Source organism: Canis aureus, chromosome 35 (assembly GCF_053574225.1).
Source record: "Canis aureus isolate CA01 chromosome 35, VMU_Caureus_v.1.0, whole genome shotgun sequence".
Lineage (NCBI taxonomy): Eukaryota > Metazoa > Chordata > Mammalia > Carnivora > Canidae > Canis > Canis aureus.
Window position 1 is genome coordinate 17,476,228 of NC_135645.1, and position 24,276 is coordinate 17,500,503.

At 35.9% G+C, this 24,276-nt stretch overlaps 1 protein-coding gene across 12 annotated transcripts in view; it reads right to left on the reverse strand.

Moving 5' to 3' along the window:
* The window catches only part of DZIP3 (DAZ interacting zinc finger protein 3), an 85,615-nt gene that overhangs the window by 48,697 nt on the left and 12,642 nt on the right, over window positions 1-24,276 (reverse strand). For 8 of the 12 annotated variants that reach the window (XM_077884392.1, XM_077884385.1, XM_077884384.1 and 5 more), the window contains 7 exons: window positions 19,939-20,011; window positions 17,395-17,550; window positions 11,464-11,580; window positions 8,274-8,354; window positions 7,824-7,948; window positions 4,940-5,054; window positions 343-462 (listed from right to left, as the gene is read on the reverse strand). In XM_077884392.1, the coding sequence (XP_077740518.1) occupies window positions 343-462; window positions 4,940-5,054; window positions 7,824-7,948; window positions 8,274-8,354; window positions 11,464-11,580; window positions 17,395-17,550; window positions 19,939-20,011 (787 nt within the window). The remainder of the gene's footprint in view (window positions 1-342; window positions 463-4,939; window positions 5,055-7,823; window positions 7,949-8,273; window positions 8,355-11,463; window positions 11,581-17,394; window positions 17,551-19,938; window positions 20,012-24,276) is intronic. The other 4 variants (XM_077884388.1, XM_077884390.1, XM_077884389.1 and 1 more) reach the window with 1 other exon arrangement.

Sequence of the window (24,276 nt, forward strand, 5' to 3'; positions counted from 1 at the left end):
GCAAGCAGAGAGCAGAGGGGCAGAGGGGGAGAGAGAGAGAGAAAGACAATCTCCAGCAGACTCCCCATTAAGTGCAGAGCCTGACCTAGGGCCTGATCTCAAGACTCTTTATGACCTGAGCTGAAATCAAGAGTTGGATGCTTAACCAACTGAGTCACCCAGGCTCAGTTGAAGATATTTAACTTAACTGCATTTCTACTATAATTAAACTCTTTTTAACTAATTATTTAATTACTACTATAATTAAGTACTCTTTTTAAACAATATTTTGATGCAAGATAATAAATTTTATCTCTTTAACTTTACAATTTCATTTTTAAAAATGGTTAATAATTATATTACCTTGTAATTGGTGTTCTTTAAAATGTCGGCTTCACAAGATCGTTCACAATCTAGATAACTGCAAATGGTCTGCTTCATTATATTACTTTCAGTGGTCTTGATAAAATCATTAAGAAGATCCTAGATTTTAAAATTCAAAAAATCTTATGAGTTATATTAGTATCAAGATTGCAACACTTTCAATATTTTACCTTAAATAATATGTCCATTTTATCATCTCTTTTTGAAGTCATTGCATGTTTAAAAAACAACACAACAGTAATAGAACATGTTTCTTTCATTCAAAGTAAATAATATTTGGGAAGGCCCTAAATTAGAAATACTGGGCTCTTTACTGAACATAAACATGGAGAAAGGAAGAAGAGTCTATGTTTGAAGCTATACTTCTCTTGACTCCATCCTAACTCATAGCATAATACCTGGCATGTTCCTATTAAAAACTTCTCTCTCTCTCACACACACACACACAGACAACAAATCAATGCGAACCCAGGGAGGCCTGCTAGAACTGGTTCCTAGGACATCACATTGGCAGCGAGACTCCTGGAGTGGTGCAAATACGCCACTTGCTGCTTTAATGGGCAGAAGTACCATACAGAAATATGCTTCCAATGTTTAGAGTTACAACCTGGAATGTAATTTCCTATTTTCAAATGCTGATTAAATGTAGGTGAAACACATTATCAAGTCTACATTAAACAAGTCTTTAGACCAGGTCCTTAATACTTACCCCTTAAAGAGATAGTATCACAGGATTTCAAATAGTATTTCTAATATAGTGAGAGAATGCAACATGACAAATTAGCTCCTAGAGACTGTTTGATAAATCTAGTCACCATTTATATTATTATTTTGATGCCATTCAATACCCTTCTCCCAGTCTTTATAGAGCTAGTTCTAGTCTTGACTCTCTGGTTCCCACTTAAATATCACCTCCCAGGGATCTCTGGGTGGCTCAGCGGTTTGGCGCCTGCCTTCGGCCTAGGGCCTGATCCTGGAGACCTGAGATCGAGTCCCACATTGGGCTCCCTCATGGTGCCTGCTTCTCCCTCTGCCTCTCTCTCTCTGTCAGTCTCTCATGAACAAATAAATAAAATCTTAAAAAAAAAAAAAAATCACCTCCCAGAGAGACACATACCCATATGTGCATATAGACATATACAGGTATATTAACTGTGTACCTGTGTGTTCTCTGTTTCTCATTTTACTATAGTTTGATTAATCATTCCACTGTTTAAAAGTCTTCAGGGGTTTTAAATTAACTTCAAGATAGTATCTGAACCCCACACCTGGCTTATATAAGGCCTTCCATGATCTAATTGACATTCACCTGATATATTATGCATTTATGAAGCAAAAACAGATTGTCATTACAAAAAAAAAAACTCATAACAGAAACTCTTGATAGATAATAGCTGTAATAATCACTGAAATTAAAAATTCAATAGAAAGATAGGAATGAGGGTAATGTTAAAAATAACAACCATATGAAAGAACGCTACCCTGCTAAAGTGCCAGCATCTCTAGGAGCACTAAATTCCCCCAACAGCATGAGCTTATCTAAAGGGATATGTGAAGATAGGAGCAACTGGGGAAGAGCAGGCCTCTGATAGAACTCACCTAGGATAAAGTGGTATAGGTCAGCCCTCTAAAAGTCCTAAAGAACTGATCACAATGTGTGGAAAGCAAGACTATTGGTGGGGTGCCAGGGACTAATCCTAACAGGTAAAGAACATGCAGGCCTACAGCCAGAATAGGGTCACTGAAGCATTCTATCCTACCAGGCATTGAACCTTTATTGGATGTTAAAGTAGTACAGGGAGGGAGGGCTGGTGGAAAGTCTAAAGCAGCTGGAATGGTGGTTGGGTGCCCAAGAAACTCATGGCAGCAACTATTTTTGAAGCAGTACATAAATATTTTAATAAACAACTAATATGATAGCACTAGTGGGCATCGGCTGATTATCAGCCCTATGCAGAAAGTTAAAGAAAAAGCTCCTACAAAGTAAAACAAAAGGCAACATACAATAAATAGGGGAAAAAATATGAAAATCACAGATTTAGTCCAAGATGTTGAGTATCTGAATAACAAATATTTCATAAATAAAAGTGAAAATGAAAAAAAAATCATCTAATAAATACATTTTTTAAATGTGCCAGAACATTTTCAAAACACAACTCAGAACACTAGGGAATACAGAATATCCTAAAAACTCCAAGAAAAAAAATAGGTTATAAGCAAAATACTGTGAATCAGAACATGAATCAGATTTCTCAGAAGTACTACTGGAAGCAAGGAGATAGCGGAAACATTCCAAAAATATGAAGGAAAATAATTTGCAACCTATAATTCTATGCCCAGGCAAGATATAAATGAAATGTACAAAGAATATATTATTTTGAAGACTTGAAAGCTCTTAAAAATTTACCTCCCAATCATATCCTTTTCAGGGAGGGAGGGCTGATTAAACAAGTCTTTTTAAGACTGTTGTACCAACAAAACAAGGGAGTAAACCTAAAAAGAGAAAACTTGAGATCCAAGAAAAAGAGGATCCTACATAGAGGCGAAGGATATTCCAAGGAATAAAAGAAAACCCTAAGGCAAATTTAATAAAAATTTGTAACTATTGCTAGGATGCTAATAAAAATTTGTAACTATTGCTAGGATGGGGAAAGAAGTGTATATGTGAAGGAGATGTATAAGAGAGCTAATAAAACCTCCACATCTGCCATAAAGAGAAGTCAGAAAATAATACCTAAAATGAAGAAATGTTGTAAAAAGCTGTACATCTTTTCAAAAGATATAGATATATCAAAGAAAAATACCTAGAGAGTTGGAAGAAGATGTCTCTCGTTAAGAACTACAATTAGAGATGACTGACCACAGATTGTTAAGTCTTTTAACATTATTTGACAAACTGTATATGTGTATTACTTTGCTTGGAAACATAAATTCACTAAAAATGTTTGGATAATAAAATTATTTTAAAAGGAGGAGGAAAAAGAGAAAACTAAGACCAAATAGGACTGCTTTAGGAAAGCAGAGAAGCTTAATGTTAAAAATAACATATAAAATAATTAGTAAGTCTAGGTTTAAAGCCATGTGATTTTCCTGACAAATGCCAAAAATTGTCTGCTTTTTCTACTGATTACTGAGAGAGCTATATTAAAATAGTACTCTGTGACTAGAGAGTTTTCTATCTCTCCTTCTGTATTATCAGTTTTTGCCCCACATATTTTGAAGCTATATTATTAGGTTTATACAATTTGAGCTATTATAGCTTCCAAGAAAGTCGAATCTTTTATTGTTTCAAAACATCCACTTTGAGGAATGCATGTAGCTTTCAAGTCAGCCAAAATATAAGGATCCAAAAAAAGTTTAAAGTCTGGAAAGAGATAGGTCAAACATTAACCAAGAGAAACCTGTAGTTATTTTCATAATAAACAAATTAGAAAGTTACTTTAATATGGCTTAAAAGATGGGTAAAAATTATCCCAAAAGAATACCAAGAAGGTACGGGAAAACGGAAAATCATACTTTGTCTTAAGAATACAAACTGGTAGGGTGCCTGGCTGGCTCAATCGGTTAAGCAGGGTCATGAGTGGGGCTCCTTGCTCAGTGCAAGGTCTGCTTGAGATTCTCTCCATCTCCCTTTGCCCCTCCCCCAACTTGCACATGCGCACATACGTGCGCCTTCTCTCCCTCTAAAACAAACAAACAAAACCCAAAAAAACAAACTGGTACAAACTTTCTGAGAAGAAATATGAAGATAGATATCAACAAGTTTACAAGTATGTAAAAGACTGCTTCACAATTCTACCTTTAGAAATTTGTCCTATGGAAAGCTATGTGGGAAATGCACAAAGATCACTTTACACATTGGTGAAAAACTGGAATGTCTAGGATAAGCTAAATGTTCAATAGCAGGAAATTGGTTACAGAAATTAAAGCATAGTTATAGGATGGATCATGAAAAGAAATCATACTGTAGAATAATCCAATTACTGGGAAATCCACAGTATATATTTTCAAACTACACATCAAGGTGAATAACATCATTCCAATTTACTAAAAATAAAGGATACAAGTGTTTATACATGTGTCTCTGGAAAGACATAAATGAAAATAGTAAAAATAGTTTCCCCATTTGAAGAAATATGGATGAATTTTATCTTTGGGCACTTTTGTATTTTTCATGTTTTCTAAAATAAGTTTTTCATGTTTTCTTAGTACTTTTAAATTTTCAATCATCAACAAAGTAATGGTAAAAATAGTCAATAGAAAAAAGTTAATTAACTATTACATTTAGCTCTAGCCATGTGAAGTACTGGACCAGTACACCTTTTAATCTTGTTTTTAAATAATAACGAATCTTATTTGCAAACACAGCCACCCACCTCACTCCTCTGTACATGGTGAATCTCTACATGTTGAATTCTGCACTAGATATTGGAATCAATATTATTTTTTATATAAAAAGCTAATTTCCAACAAGAGAATGTGCTTGCTATAGAATATGACAAAGTTAGCACTGCCACACACACTTCATCAAAAGTGATTCTGATTAGTCACAGATGAAATGCTGTTAATTTCTTACTTTAAAAGTTGTGGGTAAATCTTCATCTTCTGTAGGATCTATGTCAAACCAATGATCATTTGTTTCTCCTATTTCTTGTAAGCTTTTATGAAATTCTAGGAGTCCTCCATTATATCTGCAAGGCATTTTAAAATAAGGTTAGTTTGAATGGGACTCTGTAACTAGATAGTTTACCAATATGACAATGAGCAACCTTTTTTTTTTTTTTTGGTAGTAAATAGGGTAGTGATAACCTCTGGCATGCTATAGAAATACAAATGCTAGGACTCTCACCTGTGGCAGATTGGGATGAAATACAGGTGGAAGGGGAGGCAATAGATTATGTAGTAGCTCAAGCTTGAACAGTATGGGGGCCATGGTAATTAAAGGGATTGTAGAGTTGGTTGGCTTTTGTCTACTGTCTTGGAAGCCTTGAAGAAAGAGAATGACAGGCACAGGTCAGCCAACTGTTGACTCAGGGCACACTGTGAAAGACAGAGGACTCTATAGCAGCATTTAAAAAGGCTCTCATCTCCTTTAGCCATAAAGATAATCTGTACTGAAAATCAGGCCAGATTTAATCACAAGGTGAAACAAACTGCACAAGAGACCAAATGCACCTCCTTGATAGGACTATTACCAACTCAGGACACTGAAAACTAAAAGGTCTCTATGTTAACATTTAAAGAACCCTTATCAAGTCTAGCCTTACAAGGGCAAACTGTGCTGAAAATGAGGCCCAGTATTTAGTCACAAGGGTTGAATAAGAGCAAAGACTAAAAGCACTGCCTCAGTAGGACTGTTATGCTAACATCAGGACTTTGATAGGGGACAAGTAGACCCTGAGATCTGAAATGAGGACATTTAAGTAAAACCCCTAAATTGTCCTGAACCCTCTGGCTGACAAGGACCCCTTTTTTTGCTAGAGGAGTGCAGAATCCCTTTATTGACCAAGCCAAAATATCATCTTCTTTCTCAAGATCCTGTCCTATCTCCACTCATTGCTCAGAGACTATACGATCAAGTATAAGCAAAGCCCAAGTGGGAAAATAAGAGTCCCTGCTCCAAAAGAAAAAGCTTATTCATCACAAGAACTGCAGAACTTGACTAGTGTGTACTGGCAGAAACATACATGGGAGTGGATCTTAAGAGTGCAGAACCAACAAAGACACAGCTGGATAGGGAAGTATATGTGGAATTGGTATGACTCCTTCATAGTTCAAAATTTACTTTCCTAGCAAGGATACCTGAGCCACCTGGCCAATATGCCTCTCAGAAGGCTACTTCAAGCTTGGATCCAACAGTGCCCTACAGTAACTGAGGTGGAGAAGCTGGACTTTTTTTTTTTTTGGCAAGTTATTGAAGAGAGCTCAGGGATATAAGGATGTTAGAATGGACTTTGCACATAAAACCAAAGAAGCCACCACTAGACAAGGTTCCCTGGAAAGGCCCAGAGGACACTGCATCCATTAAAGCAGTAAGAAATACACAGTGAGAAAGGCACCAGTGTCTTTGAGCAGCTCAGTGGTGGCTATTCTCTGTAGGCCAGGGATGAAAGTAAATGACGCTGTCATGTGATTGGACTTTCTATCATTGATACTAGAAACACAGAGATACACAGAGAACAGATTCTCTCCAATGTCCACTGGTAAAGAGACTAAAGAATAGTTCACACATCTGAGAGAACAGCAGTACACATTCTTTGTCTTCTCTCACAGCTATGTGAATCCATTCTTCAATATAAATTAAAGAGATTCTGACCATCCTGAAATTCTGCAAAACATCACACTGGCTCATTATATTGATGGTATCATGCTAGTAAATGGGAAGCAGGAAGTATCCTAGGTACCCTAGTAAAAAACAAGCATGCCAGAGGATAGAAGATAAACCTTGCAAAATAATCAGATAACTCCCAAAGAGTGACTCTTTTAGGAATCCCATGGTTGGACCCAGCAGTAATCCTGCATAAGGACTGGCACTGCTGCCAAATTCATCTCTCAAGTGTCAGTCAAACATGATTTCCCCAGGAAGACTTCTGATTCCCAGAACCAGACGGGAGGTCTAGTAAAGACTATTTCATTATTCACTGCATTTTCCTCCAGAGCTATATTTCATAATTGATTTGTATAACTGATTATTTGATAAAGGTCTGTAACCTTCACTACACTGTCAGTTACATTAAGACAGGAACTGCCTACTTTGTAAACCATCGTATCCCCAACACTTAGCACACACAGTCTCTAGAATATGATAAATTCTTAACAAATAAAATTAATAAATTATGCCACAAATGGCTCAAGGATCTCCATATATGAAGTAAATAAATAGTTCATATAGGTTCTCCTGTACAATTTCACTAACTGTGTAATCTCTTCAGTATTTCCCACACCCAGCATCTGGACCCTTTCAATGCTTTAGAAGCTCATTCATACCTTAAATACACTTTTCCAATTGGTGATAATATTAATAACTACAACTATCATTTATTTATTAAACCTAGCATTTTGTGTTCTGAGCACTTAATCGTCTGCAACATCCTTATAAGGTAGGCACTATTATTAGTTCTATTTTACAAGTAAGGAATGATAAGGCTGAGTAACATTACATTTCTTAGCGTAATAGATTAGTTACATGGTAGAAAATGTATTTAAACCCAAGTCTCTGAGACTCCAAAGCCTATGTTCCTAATGTCGTTGCTACACTGCCTTTTATTGTCATTACCTGTTAAGTTTGAAATTTAATATTCTCAAATACATTAAAGAAATTATTATCTATAGGAACAGATGAAGAGGAACCAGTATAGTACAAATGTCATGGTACCTGGTATACTATAAAAACTTTATCCCATTTCACAATGCTAAAAGATGAAAGGCAAGATCTACCCATTTATTAATAAAATCCTTACCTCTTCTGAGCACATCGAAGCAAACCACGTCCAAAATAAACTAAAGACATAAAGTTCTCACAAATTTCATTTTCTTGGATCACCATCTTCATCACTAGAAATTTATTCTCTGCTTCTGTATAATCCTGTAGTAACATAAAACTAGGTTTGGCTGATATAAAAGGCATTTTTTTCTTTTACAATAATTATTTTCCAAACTGGAGAAGTCATGGCAGCTTTCATATTGATCCAGTCATGTAGTCATTTATTCATGTTTCTAATCCTAGCATCTGTTTGTGATCACATAGATAATGTACTCATTGATTAAAATACTTATTTACGAAAGAAGATCTTCTTTAGCCAACATTTCAAAATGAACATTTAGAGAATTTCTAAAATCAACCTTTTAATTTGTTAAAATGCAGTGAGTGTGAAAATATTTACAATGGGCAAATAACACATGCTACATACCTCTTTCTTTCCTCTTTCAGTGAGTGCTACTCCATACAAAAACAGTAATGTCAAGTAATAACCAATATTAATTTGATGTGCCTAAAAGAAAAAAACCTGGTTATTTAAACACTATATGTTAACTGAATAAAAAATAAATATCCTAGGTACTTAGCAATTACTGAAAATAGTAAAAATTCATATATACATATTTAAGATTTTATGTATTTATGAGAGACACAGAGAGAGGCAGTGACACGGGCAGAGGGAGAAGCAGGCTCCATGCAGAGGGCCCAATGTGGGACTCGATCCTGGATCCTGGGATCACGCCCTGAGTCAAAGGTAAACACTCAACTGCTGAGCCACCCAGGCATCCCAAAATTAATATATTATCACCTAATAAGAATATCAAATACATTATATATGTATTTAACCTTGAAGAAAAATGATAGTCGATAATCTTAAAATATTTATTTTTTGTTTTTTTTAATTTATGATAGTCACAGAGAGAGAGAGAGAGGCAGAGACACAGGCAGAGGGAGAAGCAGGCTCCATGCACCGGGAGCCTGACGTGGGATTCGATCCCGGGTCTCCAGGATCGTGCCCTGGGCCAAAGGCAGGCGCCAAACCGCTGCGCCACCCAGGGATCCCGATAATCTTAAAATAAAACATTAGAATTTAATTAAAGAAAATGAAAGTCATCAGGATTTATTGTCTCATTTCTCCTCTTACCCCCACACGCTACAAATGGCTAAGGATTGCCATACAGATGTAGTAATCAGTACAATTATATTCTGAATCCTGTGAATCCCTCGGAACACGGCGGTGGGTCTTAGAGACCCCAGACACAAAACTTCCTGATTTTGGTAATATATATTATGTAACATGTAACTATTGAGTGAAACTGAGTACAAGACCTCTCTGCAATTTTGAATCATACAGCTATATTTTTGCAACTTCTGTGCATCTAAAATTACCTCAAATAAAAAGTTTAAAAATTGTCCATGTTGAAAAATATTGTACATTCTGTTCATAAGCACTCTAACTGAAAATCATAACCATATCTTTTGTCACATTAACTTTTTCAATGAGACTGTCCCATACCATAAACAAGATTTTTTTCAGGTACACAGGGATGATAAGCATCTATAGGCTATAAGTCGTCTTCTTTACTGATCTTTACTAGGTATCCTCTGACCTAGCATACTTCTCCTGGCTAACAGTTCACATTTATGAGGTAACTGGCAGGAGTTAGAAGTTTGGCTTCAAATTGATCTCAGTGGAAAGAGACATGTGTTTGCTCTCAATGAACCCATTTAACATTAAACTGGTTTCCATGTTAATTCCCATCTCTGCAGAGGGGGTAAAATGCAGTTCACAGAATAGACTCTAAAGCCAAGACTACATGGGTTTGTATCCTGACTCCACTACTTACTACCTGATGAACTAAGCAAGCTGTTTAACCTCTATGGTTCAGTTTCAAATCTGTAAAATGGGAATAATGAGGTGGGGGTGCTTGTGAAGAGTAAATGAACTAATCCTTACAAAGAGTGTCTGTCATATAGCAAACACTAAATAAGTGTAAACTATTATATTGTAGCTTTTAAAAAGGCTGGCTTCATAAATAACAGAGCCTGGGGATCCCTGGGTGGCGCAGCGGTTTGGTGCCTGCCTTTGGCCCAGGGCGTGATCCTGGAGACCCAGGATCGAATCCCACATCAGGCTTCCGGTGCATGGAGCCTGCTTCTCCCTCTGCCTGTGTCTCTGCCTCTCTCTCTCTCTCTCTCTCTGTGACGATCATAAATAAATAAAAAATTTAAAAAAAAAAAAAAAATAAATAAATAAATAAATAACAGAGCCTTTGGCTCATACAATTCTAAAAAAAAACATTTTGAGAACAGGATAAAATGTGAAATTATGGTAATGCTGTAATTAGAAGTATAAGGTAGAGAACTCAGGAATTTAGAGACATAAGCAGTACATTTCTAACAATATGCTCTGCCCTTTCCTCCCTACCTTCCCCCACCCATTAGCAGGGATTATTCCAAGTACTGGAACTAAATGGATATAGAGATGTTATTGGCAACTGTCCCTTGCCCTCACCCCACTGCCACCTCCTACAACAAAGCTGCTCCACCTATCCTTGGTAGCCTTGAGGAACAGAGAGCACCATTTGGATACAGCAGTTGGCTGCTCTGATCATGACAATTCCAATTCTGCTCAACAATGCTACCAAGAGAGGGATCTCTTTCATTTCCTAATGTAAGACTCATCTTTGAAGTAATGCCTAAGTACCGCAGGCTAAGCAATCAGCATCTGTTAATGCTGATTTTATACTCATTTATTTTACTGCTTGGCAACCTGGTCAGTGGGATAAAGAGCAGATCTTTAGCATACCAGAAGTTTTGGCAGTTTTGGTTAACAAATTCTTTTTTACCTCTTTTGACTCCATGTAGAATCTCTTTAGGGTGGTATATACCACCACTTAGAACTGTCATCCTGAGAGTCTTAAATAAATATGATTTCTCTACTTCCTTGTACATCTTTATACTATGCAATTTGGTGTCTTTGCTACCTTGGTTGGTACGTCAGTAGTCCTTTCTTAAAAATTTCTCTAATCCATCTTCACATGGGTGTGAAACTTAGATTACTTTACTAATCCAAATTATTAGCTTCCAAAGAAGCGATTTTTTCTTCTACTGTCCTGTATATTGATTCTGATTTTTGGTGCCAGGTTTATTTTTCCTCAGATTTCCTATTTATTTCTAAAGTACTGAACATACAAATATATCTTGTCAATTTTATCTTGCAGGAGTACTCATTAACAGATGATACAAGTTCCAATTTTAATCAAGTCCTAATATTTCAGGACTTGATTAATAACTAGGAAGAAAGGAAGGAGTAATTTCTGAAGTTTCTAACTCTCCATTTCTAAATGGGAAAGCCTGTGTTTACTAGTTCAAGTTTCTCTTCATTAAGAGGAACAATTTTATGGGTAGGGAAGGGGACTAGATTAGGCTCATTACAGAGATGCAGTAATAAAAAAGTACAAGACACAGGAGGGAAATCAAATTATGCATACTTTTTCTCCAGAGGTAAAAGGAAAATACAAATTGGTCTACACCTTAAAACAAGGATTGCACTAGCTACCCTCTCATTGCAGAATGCTGTCCAAGACCATTATTTAAAACTTAAGAAAGAAAACACTTACAGTATAATTAGTAGCCTGAATGTTCCTAAGTGCTGCTTCCAGTTGTGTTATCAAGAAACGTAAAGTCAAAACAGGAACAATTTCCTCCACATTCTGGCTGTTAGCTGCAACTTCTCTCTGTGGAAGTAATTTGACCAAAAATGTAATTACTGCAAGTATCTACATATATTTTTATTATACAGTAATATATGTTATTTGTACAAAGCCTGGAGATGATTTTATAAAAATCCACACCACCGGGGCACCTGGATGCCTCAGTTGGTTGGGCATCCAACTTTTTATTTTGGCTCAGGTCATGATCAAGGATCAAGCTCTAGGTCAGGTTCTCTTCCTCGCTCTCTCCCACTGCTTGCTTTCTCTCCAATAAATAAATCTAATATATAAAAAATAAAATAAAATAAAAATCTACACCACCCAGATACAATTCTTCTCTCATTTGTTTTCAAGTAGTCTGACAAATCTTCTTTGTAACTATTTCCTCAAAACTCTTAAAAGGCATTCCTATGGCTGCCAAGGGGTTGGCCACATCCACTCCTACTTTAGAGGAAAGTGGTAATCCCAGTTTATTCTCCTACCTTCTATTCCCTAAGCATGGCGAAAATCTTCCTTCCAGCCCTGAGCCTGCAGGAATGTTAGCATTAATACCAACACCAGGGCAAGGCATGTTAAGCTGCAATCTGACTGGATTTATTATCTATCATAATTTGTTATTTACATGGATGAAATGAAAAAGAGGACTAGGTCTTATCTTTGTGTCCATTTCTCAATGCCTTATACCTACAAGTGCTTGGCTTAAATTCTATTACGTGTTTAACAAAGTATTATCTGTGTGGAAAATTTAACCTACACTTTCTTAACTTGGTTTCTAGCATACATTACTTTGCTTTTCTCCTAGATAACTAGATATTTTGTCTCCCCAGCACTCAATTTAATGAACCTCCTCTCTGCCAACACATATGTTCCTTAAAGTAATCCTCTGGCATGTTTTTACATAACGTCTACATACAGACAGTTTCTAAATTTATATTTCCAACTAACAACTATCACCTGAATTCCAGACTCATATATTCAATCAGTTACTCAATAGTATCTCTTGGATTTGAGTAAGCATCTAAAGCCTAACAATAAAGTTCCACCTCCTTTAGAACTGGAAAAGCTAGATAAAATATAAAAACCATGTTTTGAAAGAGAAAGCTACCAAGGTACAGAAAATCTCTGGGGCTGACATTCAGAAGGTTAAGTCTAGACGTAAGACTGACTTTTGGAGCCACTTTTCTCCTTAAGGCAATTACCATTTTCAGTTGCAGCTAAGAGACTGAGATGCTAAGAGTTGTTTTTAGCCAACTTACAAAGCTGGTGGAAAAAAGAATCCATTACCTATCAAGGATGAGAGACCCTAGAAAACACTTCATCCTTTGGTTAGAACCTTGAAGAAATATACCCTTAGCATAAAAGTATAGGTTTTGGTTCTAGTTTGGATGCAAGTAGTTTATTTGCGAAGTGCAGAGAACAATGGTAGGGGACTAGAAATGTGATACAGGGAAAGGAAAGCAGGCTTTAAATTAAAGGGTATGTTATTTTTTTTAAGATTTTATTTATTTATCCTGAGAGACAGAGATATAGGCAGAGGGAGAAGCAGGCTCCCTGTAGGGAGCCTGATATGATCCAGTACCCTGGGATCACGACCTGAACCGAAGGCAGATGCTCAACTACTGAGCCACCCAGGTGTCTCTATTGTTTTTTTAAGAGAGGGAGTTGGGGGGGGGGGGCAGAAGAAAGGGGGAGAGAGAATCTTAAGCAGGCTACATGCCCATCATGGAGCCTGATATGGGGCTAGATCTCACCTGAGATCATGACCTGAGCTGAAATCAAGAGTCAGACACCTAACTGAGTCACCTAGGTGCCTCAATGGGTGCATTATTAAGGTAGTTACCCACAGTGGGTGGCTGGAGTTAAGACAACAGAGAAACTCAGTAAAATAATGAAAAACAGAGTCTTCAGTATTATTCAACTCAAAGGGAGAGAAAACTGGGATATTTGCAGCATAACTCCTAAAGTTTGATTGAACGACGATGGGGTGATGTAGGAGTATTAATTCCTTGGGATTTCTGAACTGCCATGGGAAGTAAAACCTTCTGTAGTTCCAGGAAAAAAAAGTTGTTTTTTTTTTTTTTGTTTTTTTCTAAGGTCTTATTTATTTGAGAGAGGGAGAGAGCACAAGCGGCAGGCAGAGGGAGAAGGAGAAGCAGGCTCCCCACCCAGCAGGGAGCCTGATGCAGGACTTGATCTCAGGACCCCTGGATCATGACCTGAGCTGAAGGCAGTAGCTCACCCGACTGAGCCACGCAGGTGCCCCCTCTCCCCAAGGGTCTTAAGGCATAGAGATACAGACATTGAAAACTGGAAATTGTCCAGAGCATACTGAAATAAGAGGTCAAGGGGCTAAGAGTTATGTGCAGGGCACTGACGGTATCTACCACAAAGGGTAAACCATAAATAGACCCTTCTTCACAGAACAGAGAGTTGGAATCACTTCAATCCTTAGTGGAATTAAGTGATCTGCCAGAAAAGCACATTACTAAGTAAAATTTTGTGCAGTTTTTCTACTACTTCTCAAAAGAAGGTTGCTCTAAACCCACTCCAGTAGCCACTGCAAGTAGCAGAATTCTCTATTATCCTTTAGGTGATTATGGAATTAGTTTTGATGTTTTCATGTTCATTCATGATTTGGGTTATTTTTGCCTTTGTCTTAAGATTCTTAACAGGCATTTATCCATTTTACCGCTCTTTGGGAAAAAAAAAAGTTTTGGCTTTATGACTTTCTCTATTTTTTTATTCTATTTCAATAGTAAAAATATCTTTTTACTTCCTTTGACTTTTTTTTTTAATTGGCTGTTCTTCCATTAATCTCCTGAACTTTATGTTTAGATGATTTGTTACTCGGCCATGCTTCTTTTTCTAACATATGTATTTCAAGCTACAAATATTCCTTGAAGCCCATATTTTACTTAAAAAATACTTTAATACAGGTTTTCTATTCAGTTCAAAAATTTGCCTAATTTCCACTGTGATTTCTTACCTTAGCCCTGGGTTACCTAGAGGTAAGTATCTTAAGAACAAGGATTTTTTTTTTTTAGTTTTTTTTTTTTTTGTATTAATCTTCAACTTAATTCTATAGTAGTTAGAGAACATGCTCTATATGTTGTGATTCTTTGGAGTTGATGAGACTTGCTTTGTGACTAGCACATGTAATTTTTATAAATGTTCCATGTGCACTTAAAAAGAACGTATATCCTGCCACCATTGGGCGTAGTGTTTTGTGTTTGTGTGTTAATTAGATGGAGTTGGCTCCACTAATTTTGTGTCCATGTCATATCAGTTATTAAGAGAACACGTTAAAATCTCCTACTGGGATTGTCAATTTGTCCAACTCCTAACATTATCAATTTTGTCATCTTATACATAAGAGTTCTATATGAATTTGAATCTACTTCTGGAATTTCTCCTCTATTTTCCAGACTTGTCCATAGAGTCAAGAACAATTAATACAATCTTGTACTTAAAGAGAGTTTCATAGTAAGTTTTAATATCTAGTGGGCAAGTTAAGTTCTCAGCCCTTCTCCCCTATACTTCGCTTTCACAATTTTCTTGGCCTTGGTTATTCTTCCTTTTATTTTCCCTCTAGACTTTAGAATTAGCTTTCAGTAATAACAATGAAAAAAAAATCTTTTGTCATTTTTTGATATGTGGTATTTATAAATTTTAATTTAAGGAAAACTGATAGCTGTATCACACCGTCCTCCTATGTGTATGGCTTTCCATTTGGTCTTCTTACCTTTATTAGTTTCAGAATCTTCATTTTTAGTTTTAATATAGAGTACTGACTTCTAAACTTAATGTGAAGAAAACAGTTATGTAGATACTTGCTAAAATGCAGATTCCAAGACCTACCCCCAGAGATTTTAATTCTTTAGGACTAGTATGGGGTTCAAATGGTCTCATGTAGATGGCCTAGGAAAAACTTGGAGAAATACTAGTTTGTATCTTGTATATTTCTTATGTTTTCCTAGGCATTTTACTTTTTTGTTGCTATTATAAATAAAAACTCTTCTTTCATTTTAACCTTTTTTTTTTTAAATTTATTTATTCATGAGAGATACAGAGAGAGAGAGAGAGGCAGAGACACAGGCAGGGGCAGAAGCAGGCTCCATGCAGGGAGCCTTACATGGGACTCAATCCAGGGTCTCCAGGATCACACCCTGGGCTGCAGGCGGCGCAAAACCGCTGCGCCACCGGGGCTGCCCCAATTGGCTTTTGTTTACATATAGAAAGGCCACTGATTTCTATTTCTTGTTGTTTCTGGGTGATTTCCAAAAGAGGGAAATAGTGGCATTATTCCAGTTTCAAATAAGAATTTATGCTGGTAAATTATCTCAGTTGAGGTTATAATTGTATGTAATTTCTTTGGATATTTTCAGAGTTTGTTTGAATTTTTAATCATAATAGTATTAATTTGTTTCATGGAAATAATAATGTATTCTTCCACAGAAAAGGCAACTGTGGCCTTTTCAAAACACTTATGGTGTTTTGCCCCCAATTAAAGGCTACAAAGACATGAGTAGAACATTTTCTAAACTTTGAAAAACTCCATTCAAGAACTGATACCCATCTTGTGCTGAAAAAAGTTCAAATTATTATCTAAAAAAACTATTTCCAAGGTGGAAATCTATAATATATTCTCTAGAGTATTTTACTCATAAATAGTTTTGGACATTGCTTTTCTTTATCTTATATTTTAAAAAATTTGTCAACATCTTACAAATTAGAAAAAATAAAAGCAATCCCCTGCCCCAGGGTGGCATATTATGGGTTATCAGTGGAATAAGAATAAACACAGGACCTTATAGTCAACATCTTACTAGCTACTAACCCACATTCCCACCATTATTCTTTTTCTTCCCCCACCATTATTCTTGAAAGGCTAGTACCAACTATTTCATTATAAAAGTCTACAGTTAAAGGCTGACACCAGAGCCCTTCATAAAAAGATGGAGATTTTACTACTCTAGCTGCACTGCTGTGTGAAGGAAAGGAGTGAGGAAGGAAATGAGTCACTGTGATATAATAAGCAATATATACATTGATCTCTGTTCCTAGTTCCTGTTAATATATAGCCTTTGATCTTGGTTCCGACAGAGTTCCTGAAACTCCTGGAATTTCCTGGGTGATAGGAGTATCCTTTGTTCTAATGAGGTGACACTCAGTAGGCCCCTGGATAGGGACTGGAGCTTTTAGCCCGTTCCCCTATTCCCAGAGGGGGAGGAGCTGGGCATTGAATAAATAATTGATCAGGCTTATTTGATGAAGCCTTCATAAAAATCCTTTAAATATGGGGCTCAAAGAACTTTCAACTTAGTGAACACATCCACATGGCAGAGGAGTGGCACGCCTCAACTCCACAGAGACAGATGCTCTTATACTTGGGACCATTCCATACATTACCCTACGTTATCTCTTCATTTGACTGTTTGTTTAGATCCTTTATTATATAAAATGTTGGTAACTGTTAAGTGTTTCCCTGAGCTCTGTGTGCTATACTAGCAAATTCCTGAACCCAAGAAGGGGTCATGGGAACCCTAATCTATAGCCACTTGGTCAGAAGTATCAGGGACAACCTAGGACTTGTGACTAGTGTCTAACGTGGGAGCAGATTTGGGGGACTGAGCCCTTAATTCGGGGATCTGATAATTGATTTGTTGGATACCCAGTTAGTGTAGACTTGGCTGATGTGGGAATAAATCCACACATCTAGTGTCAGAAGTGCTGTCAGTGTACTAGCAGAGTAAGAGTAAAGGGACATAGTATGTTTTTCCTGGATAGTCATATACAAAGAGCTGTACTTCTGCCCCAAAGAACAAATTATAATCTTACCTGCATAATTTGGAAGGAAAAATTTTCTTGTAAGAACTTCTTAATATGAGGGACCACACCTTTTGGTAGAGTATTAATTGCATTCAATAACTTCTTCACTTCTAATAGTAGGTTAACAGGGACAAGATCAGTAGGTATGTCCTTTTCCTGTTTATCCTAGAAGACATTATTTATTAAAAATTTAAACAGTTATACATATTCTAATTACTCTAATATTAAGACCAGCCAAAGTATTAAAAGAACAAAGAATGGGTCGCCTGGGTGGCTCAATGGATTAAGTGCCCGACTCTTGATCTCAGCTAGTTCTTGATCTCAAGCCCCACACTGGGCTCCATGCTGGGGGTGGAGCCTACTTTAAATAAAAGAAAAAAAGAAAAAAGTGCCTTTACATACTATATGTAGATCACTGTGACAGAGCAATAGAAAATCAAAATAAGAATAAGACATTCTCTCTGCTTTCAAGGAACTTAAAACATAGCAGATTTAACACCAAAACTCAGGAAACTTTAATATATGCACAGCCATCATAAATTCATTTGAAAGTTATAAGGGAAAGTAAATATTCTAAAATAGGAATAATTATGCCATAGTCTTTTTTTTTATGCCATAGTTTTTAATAGGATAGTGGGATTTAAAGATTAAATCCCACTTACAATTTAGGGCTTAAATGTGAATTAGGCCTCAAGATGGTTGCCCTTGAGAAGTACAAAGCATGCATTGAATTAGTCCACTTGAGGCATAAAAAAATGCTAAATAAAATATTATATAGATTATTCTACAAAATAATATGAAAGCTATATCTAAGAGTACTTTTTTACATAGGTGACATGCTTTATCTACTAAACTCACAATATATTGAAAATAAAAAGAATTGTAATAGTTTATATTATAAACAAAGCAGTAAAACACAATGACTCTTAATTCAACCAGAACTAAGTAAGTCATACTTAGTAATCTTGGGTCTACAGGAACTCATTCTTACAGACTTATTAATAAGCCATCAATACTGGTTAATCAATAGCTATGTAGTCGAGTCCTGGTGGATTGTGTATTAACATTAGTTATGAGGAACAGGTGGGCATCAGAAATGGAGAAGCACCTGGAACAGATGGATGATGGCCTTCCTCAAACCTTAACAAAATACGACGGTTTCCATACCCTTTTAAACTTTGGGAATAAGAATATATTGCTGCTGCCCTCTGCAAATCAGAACAGATAGCTTCTTACTACTCTGGAGGTCATGTAAAGCTTGAGTCACTGAAATGTCCTGGGGTTGAAGGTTGACTCCCTGACCATCAGCCAGGTCTTCAACAGATTGTAATTACCCAGGAAAGTGTTGAGGAATCAATAAAGTCCATAGTAGGACTATCTGCCTATTCCTCCCTTCTGGGTTTGAGTCCTTTTATATATTTAAGATTTTATTTTATTTATTCATGAGAGATGCAGAGAGAGAGAGAGAGAGAGAGAGAGAGAGAGATGCAGAGACACAGGCAAAGGGAGAAGCAGGCTCCATGCAGGGAGCCCGACGTGGGACTCGATCCCAGGTTCCCAGGATCAGGCCCTGGGCTGAAGGCGGCACTAAACCGCTGAGCCATCCGGGCTGCCCTCTGGGTTTGAGTCTTAAAGATTCTTCCATCCCCATCAATATCCAACAAATAACCTTATATTTTATTATATTTCATCATATGAAAATTATATCTGAAAATATAGGAAAGTGTTAACAGTTTGCTAAATCTCAGTGAAGGATAGATAATTCATTATATTATTCTTGCAACTTTTCTGTAGATTTGAAATTTTTCAAAAAGTTAAGCAAAAAGCAAAAAACAAAACAAAAAAAACCCTTCCACAATCTAACTAGCTAAACCCTTGAAAAGAATGACCACTATCAGTAGTGCATATATTTCAACCTAACGGTCAGTTCTGCAGTCAAAAGTCGCCACGAAATCATCTTCTTGATATTATCAAATTGATACACATGCAAGATTATTACATGAATAAAAATTCTTAATAGGATATACTATAAATTTATATGAATAAATAAAATTTTTTTAAAAAAATTAAATATATAAATATAAATTTATATGTTCATATAAATCTTATATTAATGTATAATCTATTCTCTTTCATTTTGAACTGAAAGTTCTAACAGTATAGATAATAAGAACAGAAAAGAATTTTAAAACAACTCAAATTTCTTACTAAATAAAATTCTGTGTTTTCTTTGCATGTGTATAGTTTTCATTTTGTTTGGATTTTGCTTTTAGAAGTAAGGGATTTCTTAACATTGATTGTTGTGATGTTTTGGGGCAAGTCAATTCAATCACCTGGTAATTTTAACTTATAGTGAGAATTGGTGCTTATAATAACTTCGAGAACAATTATCAATTATCGGAGAGGTTTAATTATGACCATACATTTATGAAGGAAGGAAAGCAGAGTCACCCTGAAATTCTTAACAGATAAACTGATTAGAATTACAGTTACATTGTCATGCATAATTACTCATTGCTAATTAACAATTATTGAAAATTAACCTTCTCTTACCAGTTGGTCAGTAGATTTTTCTACCTTATTCTTGATTTCTCCCTTAGTCTGCTCCTCCACAGTTGGATCCCTACTTTAAATGAAAAAGAAGGATGTATTCAGAGTATCTCCTTACAAAGAACACAAATTGTAGTAGTAAAAAATCTAACAAGCGAATTTGCCCGAAAGTTCAAAAAGTGTAAACAATGTGTAGCAAAAACTGGTAATAGGTGTAGGTGTCATACCTTTAGGGACTCAAGTGAAAGAAAAAAAAAAAAGTATGCTCTGCCCTTACTGGATGGTGGTAAACAGAACTGAAAATCAATATAAAATATTTTTCTTGAACAGACACAAACTATGGGAAAAAATTAACTTTATAGCATTGTTTCAACGTAAAATAAAAGGGGTCTTAAGGCTAATGTTTTGTGTGTGTATGTGTGCATGTGTTTATGAACATAATAAAGGTTTGGAAAGGATTTATCTTACTCAGATCTTTTTTTGTTTCATGTTCCTGGCCTCAGTTATCCAGTTCTCCAAAATGATTTTTTAAAATTGAGAAAGAACATCATATTTAAAAATGAACTATTTTTGTAAAAAGGAATAACCTGACAAGTTGTGCTTCTGACATTAGTTTGAAATGTGAACATATGCAGTGTTACATATAGAACTGGAAAGTTATTTATAAAATTGCTTTTGCCTATGTATAGAACCATGATATAGGACCCATAACATAGGATCATATAGGATTTATACAATCTTTTTAATTCTAATGCACTAACAGAGATAAAACTGAGGTGAGAAATTTATCTCAATGGCTTTACTCAGCACTGTACTTTATAAAAATTATTCTATCTTACTTCACATTTATGTATTGATCTCCTAGACAATCATTTATCATCTACTATGTGCCTCCTGACTTTGTGAGGGGAAACTGGGACAGATAAATAGTATAGTATTATCCACATAAAATTTCAACAGAAGAGGATTTATATACACAAATGATATTTCACAAGATGGTTCTCAGTGCTCTTTAAAACATCATGGCAAAGAAAAACCTCAAGTGTCTTTTCATCCACATCTAAGCCCCACTCCAAAAAGGAACACAGGGAATTTTCTTGTGTTGTCAAGAAATGAAAATTACCACAGCAGTATTCTGAAGCCTCTCAAGGTTTGCGGAAGAGTACAAAATACAAAAAGTTCTCAAATGTATACCCTTCTTGCCAACTCTATTTTACAATCATTCACTCCTTGACCCAACAGTTCTCAGTCCCAGATGCATATTAAAGTCACCTGTAAAGCTTCTGAACCATCCATATGTCCAAACCCTGCTTTGGTGCTTCTTAATCAAGTGTGGAAAGTGAGCTGCTATATTCACCATAGTTTTCCTAGCAAATTTTGATATGCAAACTTAACCAATCCTCACTACCTCTCCAACATTAAAATTACTCTATTAAAAGTTACTAATGAAATCCCACTATTTGTTATTTTAACAGGTTTATCTTAGTTCTTCATTTTACCTGGCCTTTCTGCATCATTTAATATTGCCCATCATATCTTCCAATCTTCCTTGAAAAACTGTGCATTCTTTACTGCTGCTGGTTCTCCTCCTAGTCTTACACTTCTCAATTCATACCACTGGCTACATCTCTTCCTCTCACTCATCATATTCACTTATTATTTTAATAATATTTAATATGGGGATGCCTGGGTGGCTCAGAGGTTTAATGCCTGCCTTCGGCTCAGGGCATGATCCTGGAGTCCCGGGATGGAGTCCCACATCGGGCTTCCTGCATGGAGCCTGCTTCTCCCTCTGCCTAGGTCTCTACCTCTCTGCCTCTCTGTCTCTCATGAATAAATAGATTTAAAAAAAAATCTAAAAAAAAAAAAAAAAACTTAATATGAACTATGTACATTAACTGTTTCAAACCATGCTTCTGATGTATTAGAATAGGAAGGTATATCAGCAGTCATCTGTGGTAATTACTTTATATTAAGATGGGTAAATTGATGTCCAGAGAGGTTATATAACTTGTTTTTAAGTTATATATCTAGAAAGTAGCAAAGCTAGAATGAGACACAAGACCAGTATTTTTCTTTTGCTATTTTGCTACTTTTACCACCTGTATGCTTTGTTCTACTGCTAGGAGCTAAAATTTTGCTATAATAATATATCCTGAAATATACACAGTATATACACTAAAGTTCCATTTTTAAAAAAGATTTGTTTATCTATTTGAGGGAAGGGAAAGAATCTCAAACAGACTCCCCACTAAGCATGGAGTCCAACATGGGGCTTAATCCCCAAACCCATGAACCAAAAACCAAGAGTCAGACACGTAGGACTCAGGCACCCCACTAATATCCCGTTTTTATCCCTCTATTCTTACATTTTCTACTTAAGTCAATTTCATTTATGCCCATATAAAAACAAATGCTCTCAGATAAGGATCAGGCCCTTCTTATGCACTACTTAACCTCCAAGTATCTATCCCAACATCGGACATAAAGTACACACTTAAGTATTTATTGGATGAATAAACAAACTAATAAGCAAACTCTCATGAATTCTAATAGCACCAATTCTAATGACCCCTAAAACTTGCTTTTCCGACACTACTACTACAAATTTCTAACCATCTACTCAAAAACTTCATAACTTAAGATGTCTTAGCAATACCTCAATTTCCTCATGTCCAAAACTGAATTATCTATTCTCTCTTTCTCACACACACATTAAACCTGTCTCAATTAATAAGCCCTATATTAATGGTACATATCTCCTTCTGATCATTAGGAACCTTTAAGTCATGAGTCACCATTCAAACATCAGGACAGGAAATAACGAATGTTGGCGAGGATGTGGAGGAAGGGGAACCCTCTTACACTGCTGGTAGGAGTGCAAGCTGGTACAGCCACTCTGGAAGTGTGGAGGTTCCTCATAAACTTAAAATAGAGCTGCACTAGTGGGTATTTATCCTAAAGATACAGATGTAGTAAAACTAAGGGGCACCTGCACCCCAATGTTCAGAGCAGCAATGTCCACAATCACCAAACTGTGTGAGAAGCTACGATGTCCTTGGATAGATTAATGGATAAAGATGTGAGATCTATATATATATAATACAATATTTTGTGTTGTACTTCATATATATATCAGATATAGATGCGAGATATAGATATGTGTGTGTGTATATATATATATAAAATACAATATTACTCAACCATCAGAAAGAATGAATACCATTTACATTGACATGGATAGAACTGGAGGGTATTACGCTAAGTGAAATACATCAATCAGAGAAAGACAAATATTATATGGTTTCACTCATAAGCGGAATATAAGAAATAGTGCAGAGGACCATAACAGAAAGTGTGGAAACGGAATGGGAAAAAAATCAGAAAGAGAGACAAACCAGGAGAGACTCTTAACTCTGGGAAACAAACTGAGGGTTGCTGAAGCGGAGGTGGGTGGGGGATGGCATTACTAGATTACCAGCATTAAGGAGGGCACTAAGGAGGGCACGTGATGTGATGAGTACTGGGTGTTATATGCAACTGAATTACTGAAAACTACATCTGAAACTAATGATATACTATAGTTAGCTAATTGAATTTAAATTAAAAAAAAAAAAACCTTTGAATCATCTTTTATTTTTTTTGTTTGCCCTTTTCCTCATATTTAAAGTCATAGAATTCTGTGGATTCTAGTTCTATAAATCCCTCCTCTTTTCTAGTCCTACTATGCAGGCCTTCATCAGCTTCTTCCTGAGATATTACTAGTGTTGTATTTGGTTGTCTCTTCCTTACCACCATCAAGAAGTAGTCTTTCCAAAATACAGTGTAAAATTTCCTTTATCTTTTTAAAATGCCATGGTTTCTGCACAAAATAAAGTTAAACTCCTTAGAAGACCGTTGAAATCCTCCCATTTTATCTTAAGTATTTTTTCTTGCTATTTCCTTCCATTTCTATACACATCAGAATGCTTCTTATCCCTTAATGTTCAGTTCAAGTGATCTAATGGAAACCCACTCAACTCCAGTCAATCATTATTGTTCCTTTCTACATATAGTCATGGCACTATGCATGCAGTTTGCCTAAAGGTAAAACTTTTTATATATCTTCCTACTACATTACAATTCTAAGTACCCAAAATTTTGTCTGTCTTTATTCTCTAAGCACCAAGGAGGTACTTTACATTAGAAGCATTACACTAAATGCTTATAAATTAAATTAATAGACCATATTAATGAAATCAATTAGTGAAAATGCCCCCATGTAGAAAGCTGTAGTACATTTTTCAATTCTTATCTCTTTAGCTAGAGTGTGGTCCTTAAGAGAAACTTTCTGTTAAATTA